Genomic DNA, 13,698 nt, shown 5'->3' on the forward strand with positions numbered 1-13,698 from the left:
CCCTGCTTTTTGGATGTGGACACAGGCGTTGAGGATCGCTATTGTTGTTTTATCCCCTGCCCTCATTCATGATTTATGACTGAGTGTATAAATTTCCGTTGACTTGTTTGGTCCCGATATCCTATTGTATTGCCGTTGAATTGGTCTGAGGCATCTTTTCAAATGCATGCCTACGCTCCTAGCCCCCGAGAAAAGGAACCGCGGAAGCCCATGACTCAATGAATTTACTGCATCTACAAACACTCACACCTCTTGCTTGGCGTACTGTACGATCTGATCATGAGCAAACACGCGCCCCTCGGTTGTCTTGCATAAATCTCCAATGGCCCTGGCGCGTGCCTGAATCCCTTTATCTTTGAGCACTTGCAACAGGGCCGAAGACAGCACCGATCCGTTTATTTTCGGTGCCACATTGCGGCTTCCGTGTAAGCCAATTCCTAGCCACTCTACTCGGGATGGACAGTCGTATGTGTCGAACCACTGGGGGAGGATGACCTGTGGAACACCAGCCCTGGGAAGAGGCATCAGCACTTTTCTTTTCATTAATGTGCGATTGGGTAAATTTACTTGCACGCCTCGAAAAATGAGTTGGCTCCTCCATGATGAACATACGCAACTATATTACTACCTTCCAAAACAGATATAATTTCTGGCTTGATCCATGGAAAAACTCTCACTCTGTCAGCATTGACAAGGGGTCCGAGAACATTTTTGACCGCCGGGGAATTTTCCCAGTCATATTTGAGCTTCCACAAGACCTGCATATTGGGAAACTCGTGCAGAACAGCCTGGATTGCTATCGTCATCTGCATGGCATCATTCTCTGGAGCCTGGACATGTGACCCAAGACATATCAAGATTGCTGGCTCCTTCAACCACGAATACAGTGCTGGGTCGCTTTCCATCAGTGAAGAAGATGACCGGAGGATGGGACCGCAGCTGATGACATTATCCGGGACATATAACGGATAGTCCATCTCTCGGAATGAAGGCGAGAGATGCAGATGGTTTTCGCAGTAAGGCGCCACGTGGGGAAATTCAGTCCGAATTCCCGCTTTCTTTCGAATGTCCAAGAGATCGCGCATGGGCTTTCCTAGGCGAACAATATATCCGAAGCAGAATACCATGTATATATTTGCCAGGATCAGGTTCCATGGCAGGGGATATGGATATCCTGACCCGGTGCTGAATACTGAAGTCAGCAAGATCTTCCGTCCCCGCTCAGAAGATATGAGTTGCTCACAGGGGATATTTCCAAAAAATGCCAGCCTTTGGTTGGACAGTTACCACCACATCTTTCAAAGGCACAGGCCAAAGCACCACAATTCGCGTGTCAAAACTGCGAGCGGCATCCAGCCCTAGATGCAATAGCGGGTCTGCAACTACGACGACCGGATGAATATCTTGCAGAACTTCGAGACAGCTTCGGTATGATCGTATATACTCGTCAGGCTTCCAACCCAACACGGATATGTTGATTATGTTACATGCATCACGCGTCCCGGCAAGCCCTGGCAGGTGACTGATATCCGGTGTTGTACGGGTCACGATCTCGGACATGCACGGGCCTGCAATTGGATGAAAGTGAATAACGTAGTCGCTCTCCGCTTGATTGTTTATTGCTTCTACACGAGGCGATAGTTCTTTAAAGGAGGCGATGTGGATTTCGAACTCGCCACGGCGCAGGAACTCTTCGGCCACTGCAAGCGCGACGTTGGACTGTCCATGCTCTGGGCTTGTGAGAAAGAGGATATTCTGTTTTGGAGGTGACATGTTGTTCTTCTTTTCGCCCAAATTTTCCACGGACTCAAATATCAAATGGGTTATTCTTGGTCACCAGTCTATTTATGAGTGTCTGAACTCGCATCTTTCCTTCTAAGGTTGCGGTGTCGTATTATAAGAATACTAGCCGATGTATGGTTACTCAGGGACAATTGAAGCGGAATTACACGGGTATTAATTGCCTTGAATTCTTTGTATTAATTCGATAGGGAAGGTAGTAGTCAATTATCATATGCGTCTCCAATCTCTCATTCGAAGGCCTGGATCCAATCCCCAGCCTGTGTACCCCTAGACATCCTGTATTCAATAAGAGTACGAGGTCCCATAGTAATGGGAACATGCAAGTTAGGTAAGTAAGATAAACCGCACAAATCAATAGCCAATATCTTATTTACGACCCAGATATCCAAGTTTTCGTAAGCAGCCAAAAGTGACGGCCGAGGCGACCAAGTTCATTGAGAACAAGAGCCAAAATGCAGCTCGGTAGCCACTCATCCATGTCTCTGGAGTTTGAAGCGGAAAAGTGTCCTGACTAGGGGTTCGAAGAAGCTTTGTGCTAACATCATTTGAAATTAGTGTAGCCAGTGGCATGCCCACGGAGGCTCCAATCATTGCCACAATGCATAGCACTCCCATTGCAAACCCCTGGGTCTCTAGCGGAAAATAATCAGCTACCATCATGGTGGCAATTGGGATAACAGAGTTTGATGCCACCGAATTCAAGATCACGGCGGGCATTGCACATTTCCAGAAAGGCCAAACTGGGCTCAAGGTCGCCATCAAGAGTGGAGAGAGACCAGAGAGCACTATTGCAACAATGAGTATCTTGGTCGCTCTCACATGAGGTAAGAAACGCCCCGTGAGCAGACTGCTCAGTGCGCCGGCGATCGGGATTACCGAATATTGCCAAGATGATTGTAGGACCGAAAGACCCTGTACTCGTTGGAATACAAAAATGATGAGCTGCGAAGTAGAGTGAGAGGACGCATAGACAAAGAAGATAACCAGACCCATGGAAAGAAAATGGCGGTTTTTCCAAAGAGAATTCTGAACACGCTGCATGCTATCTCTTTCCCAGCAATCCTGCCAGAATAGGAAAGCAATGAGCAGGATCCAACCAAGAGCAAGAGGAACAAAGAGACACGCTCTCCCAATGTGAGCCACATTGTTTGTGATGACACTAGTCGCCATTTGATCAGCATGTCAAAGTTACTGACCGTCATTGAGAAAGGGATACGCACGCCAAGGCAGAGAATAGGAGCCCCATCAGTGAACTGGCGAGCAGAGTTCCAGACCAATCGATATCTTCCACCAGTTCTGTCCATGGGATATATTTTGGCTCTTGGGCGTTTGGGGGAATCATCCAAATGGAGAAGAGAAATCCAAATAGGCTCAAAATTGTAGCATAGTGAAAGCCCCATCGCCAAGTAGCAGTCTCTGAGAATATCCCACCAAGGACAATACCTATCCCAGAGCCAATGTACTGACTTGCACTCGTACAGGAAAATGCAAAATCGCGTAACTTTCCAATTGGAAGATTTTCGTCATGAATGCCCATTGCAGAAATGAAACACAATGGGTAAGCCATACCGGACACAAATCTGACAGCAACAAGCTGCGCGCCATTCCGGGTCAACCCACTAGCCAGATGGCAAACCGTCTGTATGAAGCATCCGGACAGAAATGCTCTCCTGCTACCTAGGGCATCTGTCAATGAGCCTGCCAGCATGAATGTACAGCCTTGAGCAAGATAGTACATTGACATTGGCCTGTTGAGCTGTCAGCTATGGCTTATGTTCAATCAGACCAAGGAGATTTCTCACCATACTTCAACGCCGGGGTTTGAATTGAATTCGGAGGAAAATTGAGTGATATTGAGGGTGACTAGGCCGTTTACTGCACTTGCAATAAACAATACCGAGGTAGTGCAAAATATGATAGCAAATCCATTTTCCGAGAGACTGAGAAGCGGTTGATCTTCAGCGATCTGGCGAAGATCATCTAGACAGTCATATTCAGATATACTGCCTTTTCGCATCATTCAAAAGATTTCGAACATTCTCAAATGTTTTTTTTTCTTACGAAAAAAAAAGTAAATAACGCTATGACAGTATTGTATTTTTACCCCCTTACCTGGCCGAGGTTGTATCATTGGACAGCTTCGCGCTCTGGTCATTTTGCTTTTGCCTCCCAACACTTGGCGAAATGTCTCAGTTTTCCCTGATACGCAGGTAGCTTACTCAAATTACGATATGTGACTTCCATATCAGTTTGTTATGAAGTAAATACTTCAAATTAAATGCAAAGGTGCTAAAAGGAGTTCGGACCTGTGCATCCCTTCTGAGACAAGTTCACCCGTCAAATTCATACTTTCAACACACTCTTAGTCGAAAGGACTAGCGACCATTTCTCCAAGTCAAGGGGGACCTTGACAGTGATCATTGAGTTGCAAATACGTTTGGATAGTTGTTGAGGCGCACTTGGTCTTGAAGTTCTTCACATACCTCCCACCAAAATGGTTGTGCATTTACTTTCCGTACAAGAGGTGATCAAACACTGCGAGACAGATGACTGCTGGATAGTGGTTGGAAACAAAGTGTGGGATCTCACCCACTTTGCAAGCGCTCACCCAGGCGGTGCCGATGGTATGCAATGCTAAATACTGAAGCTCACTAGAGATGACTGACTCAATACAGTCATCTTTGAATTCGCGGGTCGTGATGCAACACATGCATTCTATCAGGTCCACACCGACGGCTTGATTGAGAGCACTCTGGGCTCATCTCAACACATGGGAGACCTTGATCCCAACAGTATCGATGATATATGGCGACAGCGTTCCAGAGGCTTTTCATCGAAGCATACATCAACAACTTCACAGTTCTCCAAGCCTCCCCTATCGAGTATACTCAGTACTCATGATTTTGAGAGAGTCGCCCACGAAACTCTGTCAAAGAAGGCATGGGCATTCTATTCATCCGCCGCCAATGACCTCGTTTCAAAAGAAGCGAATCATTCATTTTACAGTAGGATATGGTTCCGACCTCGATTGATGCGAGATGTAAGAAATGTGGATACTCGATGCCAGTTTCAAGGGATCGAAACTGCTTCACCTATCATGGTTGCGCCTGCTGCTATGGCCAAACTCGCCCACGAGACCGGAGAAAAAGGAATTGCAAGGGCTGTAGCAACCAGAAAAATAATCCACTGTGTAGGTTGCTGGCATATATCACAAAAATAGAACTAACAAGTCAACGACAGATCGCGATCACTGCATCGTACCCATTGGAAGATATTGTTTCAGCAGCCCCAAAGGCAAAATTTTTTCTTCCAGCTATACATCCACAAGGATCGGTTGGTGACCGAAGTACTCCTCAAAAGGGTTTGGGCAGCGGGCATTCGCGCGATCATGGTGACAATAGACGCGCCCGTTCCCGGAAAGCGAGAGGCAGATGAACGTGTGCGCACTGAGCAAGCCATCTCAATGCCTATGACAGGCACAGTGGCCGGAAACGATAAGTCGGGGAGTGGACTTACCAGAACAACCGGAGTCTTTATTGATAGCTCGTTCACTTGGGAAGATCTGCCATGGCTGAAGAGAGTCTGGAAAGGCAAAGTGATGCTGAAGGGGATTCAATGCGTCGAGGATGCCCAAACTGCTGCTCAACTTGGGGTTCAAGGCATTGTATTAAGGTGATTCTAAGTCCAATTCTTGTGTTGTTGGATTCTAACAGGATTCTTACTTTAGCAATCACGGGGGCAGAAACCTGGACACATCGCCACCGGCATTGTTGACCTTACTAGAACTGCAGTATCATGATCCAGCTATTTTCCAACAAACGGAAGTATATGTCGACGGTGGAATAACCCGTGGAACGGATATTCTAAAGGCTCTTTGTCTAGGGGCTAAGGGTGTACTTATTGGACGTCCATTTCTATATTCACTCAACTACGGTGAAGAGGGTGTAGTCCATTTGATTGATAGTATGCCTAAAAGTTTCCCGAGGGGTCATGATTTTATATTTTCTGACTATTTATCTAGTCTTACAAAGCGAACTCGAAACTGCTATGAAACTAATTGGAATCACCAATGTTTCTCAGGCACATCCGGGGTTACTGAACACAAAGGACATTGACCATCTGGTTACATCCACGAATACTAATGCTAGGCCAGAGCACAAACTATAGCAATAACTTTTTATTGCAGGGATATGTCGCAGCGAAGAAGATAGTATACCAATTATCGAGTCAAGATCATCCAGAGTCGATAAGTCAAACGCCATATATCAAGCAGACGGACCGCGAAACAATCATGCACATCCCAGATACAGATAATGATTATATATGCGCTAGGTCAGGCGCATTACTCGCCTCATGGATGTTTCTGCTCCACTGAATGAATGAAGGATTCATGGGCCGCGCTGCGAGGTTCACTTGATGCATGCGGAATACTCATGGAGGCTACCGGATGCCATCGCCAAACTTCCTTCACCACAGCATCGATTTATGGCAAATACGCAAAGCCAAATCCCACAAACGGTGGCGACGAGCATTGTTTCGACCAAGCACCTGGGAGGCCCAGCAGCAGCTGCCACTCATTCCACCATTGGTAGCGGTAATACTCGAGTTTAGCACAGTAATTTGACACCGTATGGTCATGCTTTCTAGGACACTTCACGAAAAAGTGCTTATTTTTTCCATAGATTAAATTAGACAAGAAATTTCACGAGACATTCTCCCAAGGCTGAAAGATCCGGGGTAGATTCAAGCTCCCGAGTCCCGAACATGTGCAGCCTAGAGGCCCCCGAGGCTATGAACTCACCCACAGACCTCCAAGCCCACACAGCCCAGACCCCACAAAGCCGCACTAATCGGCTGGGCTTGGGGCCCCCAAAGTACCACATAATGCAAAACATTCGGGGCCTTTTTAAATTACTATATGTATACACCCCGTTTCTCGCCGTCATCTAGGGGTAAGATTTTATCATCATAGCTGATTTATCGTGAATTCATAATTGAATATCCTAATAACACTTAAAAATGCGAGAAAACATGCTGTTCAGAATATATATAAATCATAGATACTGAGAAAGGGTTGGCATTCCTGGTGAAGATTTCAACAATATATTTACATTGACATCAATATTTCCGCGATATCTTGACAGTTATCGCCTCGGATTTTGTTCTAATTGAAATACATACCTATCTGTCATATAAATGCCCGTTCTATCACCTAGACAGCGAGTAGAAGGGAGTGATATCCGCCTGAGGACCTGGGATTAACAGTGCAGATTGTTTACATATCCATCTGCACCAGATGTGACAGAGGAATCAATTCTACGCAGACACTGAAGGAACTTTTGAATTTGAATTATAATACCAGCAAGCGGTATTTCTAGTCTATACAAATTGTCGTAGAATTTGACCATGTGTTTCACTTTCTTTAGTCACTCACAGATCATGGCAAGAGTTGATAACCCTACCCCCTGGTATTATTCCCCTTGACAGCGAATTTCGTCTACAATCCCCGGCCAGGGACAAATTCATTAGCTCGACCGATCAAGCTCAGCAACACCAGCAAGATCCAACTCGTGCACGGTTCCCCAGTTTTTCTCCAGCTTCTGGATGGCCCGCCTTTGTCCATATCGAAGCAAGAATCGATAGACCGCCGCGTACGCACTGTTCAGAGAGCCAACCACCCACCCGTGATGAACACTAGAGGCTTCCCCGACAATATGGAACTTGCCATCGGCTGCTGGGAGGGACAAGGAAGGATAGAGATTGGTAAATTGCCCTGGAGCAAACAGCGCAAAGGCCCCCGACGAAAAGCGCGAATTGCCCCAGCAAAAGGCATGATGATCCAGGTACAAACCCTGCAGCTTCTCGTACGTGATTCCGTACTGCCGATGTTGTTGGACGAGATCGCGGAGAACAAGATCCAGCAGCTCATCCTCACCCAGGTCAGAGCTGGCGGAAGACGGACTACTGATAAGGGCGCCCATGCGAGTGGCATCTTGGCCCCACGTGTATGAGGCCAGCAGAACAGCTGGCTGGTCCCACGCCGCCTCGGAAATATGCGACGGGTAGACGCAGGTCCGCGAGGGCAGGGTCGACGAGGCACTACCACCCCCTCGAAGCCCGCAGTCTACGACCCACCATGGGTATGCAAACTTGATACCGACTTTAGTAGAGTCTTCATACCGCAGACACCGGATGGCCTCCTCTTGAATAGGATCAAGGTGGAGTGACGTAGTGTCGATGCGCTGTAGGCATGCCAATGGGGTAGTGCTGAACACCGTCGCATAACCATCACGAGCCTTTTCTTCACCTGCACACGAGACCGATAGATCGGTGCCACCGTTGATGGCAATTCGACGAACTTGTTTCCCGAGTTCGATGGTGCTGTTTCTGTTAATTTGATCGGACATTCGCTCAATCACCACTGAAGAGCCGCCATCTATAGAATACCATTTAATGTCTACCCCACTGTCCCGGGGCCCTGTCATGGGTTGATCGAGATCGAAGAAGTCCATGACACTCTCTGAAAAGGCTTGATCAAACATGCCGGTGCCGGTCGTGTTGCTTTCGGCAGACTGGATTGTCCGGAAGTCTGTCTTGTGGCTGCCTCGTAGGTATTCACGGGTGCTCATTGCATCGGCTTGCATCAGCAGCTGGAAACCATGCACAAAGTCCTTTTGCATGGCCTTTTTAAACGGACCGAAGGATTGACTGAGGAGATTGGCAGATGAGCTATCTTCTTCAGTCTTGGAGATATCATAGCCCTTCGTGTTCGTGCTTCTGTCTCGCATATGGAACTCCTTCAATGGCACTTGCATTCGGTGAAAGAGATCAAATACACGAGACATGATTGGAATCTGCGGAAAGCGCATTGCGCCCACGTCATAGTAGTCATTATGAGCCTCGGAGAAGCGATGGGTATAAATGCGACCGCCAATGCGATCCCGATTGGCCTCGAGGATATCCCAGGACAGATTTGGGATTTCAAGATCTTGCAAAATCAGCGCGAGATACAGGCCTGCAATCCCTGCCCCGATAATGCACACTTTGGTATTTTTGTCCAAGGGAGAGTCTGAGCTTTCCTCATCTCGGTAGCTCGTGCGAACGGCAGAGTCACTTTTCTCGGTCCGGATCACCCCAAGATGACCATGACCGCATATTGAACAGCTTTGACAACAGGAGCAATCAAATGAATGAACACATGGGTGATTCAGAGGATCCTGGTCGAGAGAAAACCGTATAGATGACCTTGAGAACAAATCACGATATGGAACCTGGAGCTGCATGACGACACTCAAAGAGAGACGCAGACTAGACCAATTGAAGCAAAAAAGCAAACCTGACAAAGCTGTATGAAATTGCTGGCGGTTGCTGGCGAGTAAGGGGTACGAAGTATGTCAAAAAAGTCACATTTGGTATCTTCGGGGGAGCGTTCCATGCCCATTACCACACGCAGTCTACCTAGGGACTACTCCGTACTGCCAATAACGCCTAGGCAACCAATGCCGATGATGTGATAAATGGGACTACATCAAGCTGCGCACTCTGTGGGAGGGGTAGAAACACAGGGAGCAAATTAAGAATGTGCATTGCGATCATCTGCCAGGTTCAGAACAAACCATGAAGATTGAACGAATCGTACTCTGTACCGAGTGAGTACATAGTACTGCCTAGGGCTTACTGAACACGGATCGAGCATAAGCATCCTTCACGCCGATATATTAGTGGTTGTAACTGGTGGAAACGTGCATGAAACTAAATGATGAGAGGACTCGGGGGTGACGTGTAGCATCGCACCGCATACGGAGTTTATTACTTGCATTAGGCAAGCTCTCGATGAAGTGATCCTTTTTGAATGGCCCGATATTTGCAACTCTTTTTGTACATTTCTATCATTTATAGATCATACTCTACCTATCATGAGCCCATATTAAGCTTGCAGTATATTAATCGGATCTAAATTATTATTGATTTCCATTATCTATATAGAGAACAGGGATTTGAATCGGTATCTTTGTCCAGTGGTCAATTGCTCCAAGATTATATACTGAACCCAATCACGTCTAGGGACCTGTGGGCTGAGGGGCATCGAGACCAATTTCAAAGCGTATGAGGCCCAGGCGAGACAATCCACTTTCGTGCATAACGCACTACTAGTACTCCAAGGATGCAGATTAATCAATGCTCTATCAAGCGTGTGGATCTCACTTACCTACCCGATTTAGCTCTAAATCACGTCTCAAAAATGGATTTTGTAATATATAGTTTTATTCGTATGGCTCCTTATAAATGAACACTCTCTATCCTTATCCGCTAGAGAGTCTCTATGCTGTATACCCCTGGTTGGCCAATTCCTAACATCGCCTGGGGTTTTTGAATCAAAACTTTCGTGGCAGCATCAGCAAGGAAGACGATCCTGAAGTCCCCTCTCTAATGTCGAAATTGCGTAGGATCTGTTTTGAGCAAGTTTCATCAGCTGCAGAACTTCACACAATCAATCTTCTCAAGCTCCTCATGACACATACAGTAACAAGAGTCTTATATAGGACCAAAACCCCTATATGTCGCCCGGGGCACTTGCGATAACCAAATCCCCAGTGCGCATCATATGCATACCACACTCGCAGCTGCTCTTCTGACGCCTCAAGCCACCGCTCGGGAACAAACTCTTCGGCATTGTCACCATAGAGTTGGGGGTGAGTAGAGATGGTAAAAGGACTTGTAGCAACTGCAGTGCCTGGTGGGACATCCCGGTCTAAGATACGCAGTGATCTGTCTGGCGAGCAGCGCCATCTAGGAGATGCTGTAGCTGTAATGCGCATGGCCTCCCGGACACATGCATCAATAAAAGGGAGAGCAGAGCATTCTGTGTAGGTAGGCGATGGGCTTGAGAGAGCCTTCTGATTGTAAGCGTTATCAATTTCTTGGTGGGCTTGCCGAACGGCCTGGGGATGTCTTGCCATCGTGGTCACTAGATGGCTAATCGTGGTAGCGAGTGCATAAGGACCACCGAGTCTGCGTAGATACATTTAGCACATATCGAAGATTGTTTTGCTTTGGGGACTTACACATCAGAAACTAGCTGGTCCTCGATATCCGATAGGGGAATGCCTTCACCTGCCGCGGATTTGGCTGCCAGCCATTGATCCAACATGGAGTGTTCATAGCGTGGCTTTCCTTCCCCTGTGAGAGTATGAATGCGCTTTTGAGTTATATCGTGCACTTCCTAGACGAGGCTCAGAGCTGCTAGTTATAAAAAATAAGAGAGACACTCACGGTAGTCCACATTCCCATGCCCGTGGCGTCATCGCGGCCACTGACAAACAAACGGCGACCCAGAGAAGTATGAGCGGCTAACCAGGCGATGGGACGATATCGACTGAGCGTCCAGTGCCGGAAAATACGATAACTACTTTGCAACATATTGCGCACATCGGACTTGTGGTCTAGGAAGCCGAAGCTCTCCCCCACACTCATGGGCACATAAACATCAAACGAGAAATATCTGAGCCTGGTGAGTTTCTGATTCAAGATTTCTTGTTTCGATACGGAACACTTACTTGACCCAGGTACCCCAGTCTATGGCTGGGTTTGCGTGGGTTTCCTCGTTGAGAATGGAAACCCATTTGATAAGATTTTCATCCACTAGACCCTCGAATAACTGGACCCGCGATACCGAAAACTGTATTGATCAGTTACTAGTTCACGGAAAAATCAACGTATAACTCACTGCCTGTCCAAATTGCCGTTTGGCCGCGGCATATTCAAGATAGCCGGCCTTGTTGGTAGCTGCGCCCGGACAAGTGAAGTCTTTGGGATAGTCTGTCTTATCACTCTGGCGATGATATACCACGGGAATCAGATCCAAGTCATTGAACGTCAGGTGGTTCGGACCGCAGCGAACAACTGGACCTGTTTAACAATTAGACCACAAGAAGCGGGATCAGATGTGACCTTATTACGGACCATATTTGCGATGTAAATCTTGGTACCAGGTTTTTTCCCGCCCAGTCCACACGGCATAAAAATGCTGGAAGCTGGAGGCAGCGACTAGCTTCGGCCCTGGAAATCCTGACAACGGATGGAAGTAAACTCGTCGCAAAAGGAAACCAATGGCCCCAGCCAAGCAAAATAGCGCGATCCTGCAGCAAATTCCCAGCCAGTCCATATTGTAGATGGAGTGGGGCCAAGGGTCAGAAAGATGGGTTTTTGGATGAGATAGTGGATGAAGTGAGTCTGACTGAAATCCCCATGGTTAAACTACTTGCCATTGAAATCGCCTGCGGGAAATACTGTCAGGTATGTGATCTTGAAACCTGAACTCGTTGAATGTACATAAAATCCCTGCATATGGTGAAGGGGCCGTGCTACGATCTGTGCATATCGACTCCGTAGCGCCACGTTAATGCAACCCGGACCCCGTCGGAATAGAGGCCGCCAAGGATTCAAGGATCCTGCAGGAAATCAGCCAAACGCCACTGTGATGAAAGTGCATACCACGAGTCCACGACGCACCTATGGCGGGAATTTATTTAGATTAGTCGAACCTGCGGAGCATCTTGTGCAGAGTGGGAGCCGATTAAGGTAGGGATCGAATTGAAAGTACAATATATACATGCGATATATCACACTACATGTATTTGAGGGCCATGCATTCTTGTCAGACCTTGGGATAGCGTGTGCATACAGCTGAACTATCAGGCGTACGTGCCTTCAATGCGCATATGCTGAAACTCGTTGGCTGTCAAGAGCTTTTGCGTTGGCTTGTCCAGCGAATCCAGCAGTGGACGGAGGAGGGCAGCACGATCAGGCTTTGCGAAATACGCAATCGAGAAGCGTTCTGGGACCATATCACCCTGGCTCTCCCTCTTTGCCAGGTGTACCCGGTGTCGGGCACTATGGAGACCTGTCCAAATCTGGAGACAATCACCTACATTGACAATACACTCATGGAGACCAGCATTGTCAGCCGGAACAAAGACCCCGCTCCCAGGGGGCTGTTCCATCTCTTTGAATGTCAGCTCAATGCCCACATTTGGAAGGTAGTATCGCTTACCCAGGCCCCCAACATTGTCTTGGAACAATAGAGTAATTGTACCAAAGTCTGTGTGCGCCGCAATGCGGGTGGCATTGGCAAAATCCGCCCGATCCACTTCAGGGTAGTGAGTGAGACGCAGCTCGTTGGTCTGTGCGCCATGTAGTTCACGTAGAGAATGAATGGGCAATCCCAGGCCAATCGAAATAGCATCCAGAATCATCAGCTCGGCCTCGTAACAGAAAGTGAAGAATGAGTTCATTGTATCTCGAAAGCCATCGTGGAGTCCCGGGGAGGCCAGATATTGGAATACAGTGGATCTAGTTCTGATCCAATATCATAGGATTCCTGATGAACTGGTTAGATAGGTGAGAAGTAGGGTTACATGTATCCGATCAACAGGTATACCTTCATATCCCTGAGTAAGGGTTGTATGGCCGAGGAGCGATAATTAGACACACTTGATATGTTCTCGAGACCAACGGGGCTGAAGCCCCGATGGGGATGCGCTGTGGGAGGATGAGGTGACTTCAGTTTCTGGTCCAATGGAAGTTCGAAAAACTCGCGGCTCTGAAGGGACGACGATGAGTGAGGGGGTTCTTGGACGGAGATCGAGGGAATATTCGTACCATTTCAAATGCCCGGTCGATGCTCTCTGGAGGGACGCCATGATTGACCAGTCGTACCCAGCCTGACTTGCTCAACTCGGAAATTAACTCACGGCAGAACTGATCTCGCTCATGCGTGTTCTTGTTGTGAAACCGCGAGAAGTCGAGTTGCTCAAACATGACTGATAGAGATTATTGTATGCTGTAGGCAATGTGAGGAAAACTGCGGAAACCCCAAGTCTAGGCTTCTTTTAA

At 47.5% G+C, this 13,698-nt stretch overlaps 6 protein-coding genes across 6 annotated transcripts; 1 reads left to right on the top strand and 5 right to left on the bottom strand.

Annotated features, from left to right (window-relative positions):
- Positions 1 to 249: 249 nt before the first annotated feature.
- On the bottom strand, positions 250 to 1,773 carry N7500_009696 (glycosyltransferase family 1 protein; the record flags this gene model as incomplete). Its single annotated transcript, XM_056680835.1, has 3 exons — positions 250 to 511; positions 568 to 1,185; positions 1,244 to 1,773. Coding segments are annotated over 3 exons (1,410 nt in total), but the record flags the coding sequence as incomplete, so codon positions are not given.
- Positions 1,774 to 2,169: 396 nt separating this feature from the next.
- N7500_009697 (putative MFS transporter) lies at positions 2,170 to 3,820 on the bottom strand (the record flags this gene model as incomplete). Its single annotated transcript, XM_056680836.1, has 3 exons — positions 2,170 to 2,962; positions 3,024 to 3,551; positions 3,606 to 3,820. The coding sequence occupies 3 exons, from the start codon at positions 3,818 to 3,820 to the stop codon at positions 2,170 to 2,172; spliced, it is 1,536 nt and encodes a 511-aa protein (XP_056528218.1).
- Positions 3,821 to 4,297: 477 nt separating this feature from the next.
- N7500_009698 (FMN-dependent alpha-hydroxy acid dehydrogenase) lies at positions 4,298 to 5,970 on the top strand (the record flags this gene model as incomplete). The annotated part of the gene is made up of 6 exons (XM_056680837.1): positions 4,298 to 4,427; positions 4,479 to 4,993; positions 5,044 to 5,079; positions 5,132 to 5,475; positions 5,531 to 5,766; positions 5,825 to 5,970. The coding sequence occupies 6 exons, from the start codon at positions 4,298 to 4,300 to the stop codon at positions 5,968 to 5,970; spliced, it is 1,407 nt and encodes a 468-aa protein (XP_056528219.1).
- Positions 5,971 to 7,328: 1,358 nt separating this feature from the next.
- On the bottom strand, positions 7,329 to 9,086 carry N7500_009699 (flavin monoamine oxidase family protein; the record flags this gene model as incomplete). The annotated part of the gene is made up of 1 exon (XM_056680838.1): positions 7,329 to 9,086. The coding sequence occupies one exon, from the start codon at positions 9,084 to 9,086 to the stop codon at positions 7,329 to 7,331; it is 1,758 nt and encodes a 585-aa protein (XP_056528220.1).
- Positions 9,087 to 10,178: 1,092 nt separating this feature from the next.
- On the bottom strand, positions 10,179 to 11,769 carry N7500_009700 (Cytochrome P450; the record flags this gene model as incomplete). Its single annotated transcript, XM_056680839.1, has 7 exons — positions 10,179 to 10,253; positions 10,326 to 10,815; positions 10,869 to 11,026; positions 11,077 to 11,305; positions 11,361 to 11,482; positions 11,531 to 11,706; positions 11,763 to 11,769. 7 exons carry the CDS (start codon positions 11,767 to 11,769, stop codon positions 10,179 to 10,181), a joined length of 1,257 nt encoding a protein of 418 aa, XP_056528221.1.
- Positions 11,770 to 12,497: 728 nt separating this feature from the next.
- Positions 12,498 to 13,623, bottom strand: N7500_009701 (Oxoglutarate/iron-dependent dioxygenase; the record flags this gene model as incomplete). The annotated part of the gene is made up of 3 exons (XM_056680840.1): positions 12,498 to 13,155; positions 13,221 to 13,405; positions 13,465 to 13,623. 3 exons carry the CDS (start codon positions 13,621 to 13,623, stop codon positions 12,498 to 12,500), a joined length of 1,002 nt encoding a protein of 333 aa, XP_056528222.1.
- Positions 13,624 to 13,698: the final 75 nt, after the last annotated feature.

This window comes from Penicillium coprophilum (assembly GCF_028826855.1).
Source record: "Penicillium coprophilum strain IBT 35676 chromosome Unknown utg000006l_segment0_segment0, whole genome shotgun sequence".
Lineage (NCBI taxonomy): Eukaryota > Fungi > Ascomycota > Eurotiomycetes > Eurotiales > Aspergillaceae > Penicillium > Penicillium coprophilum.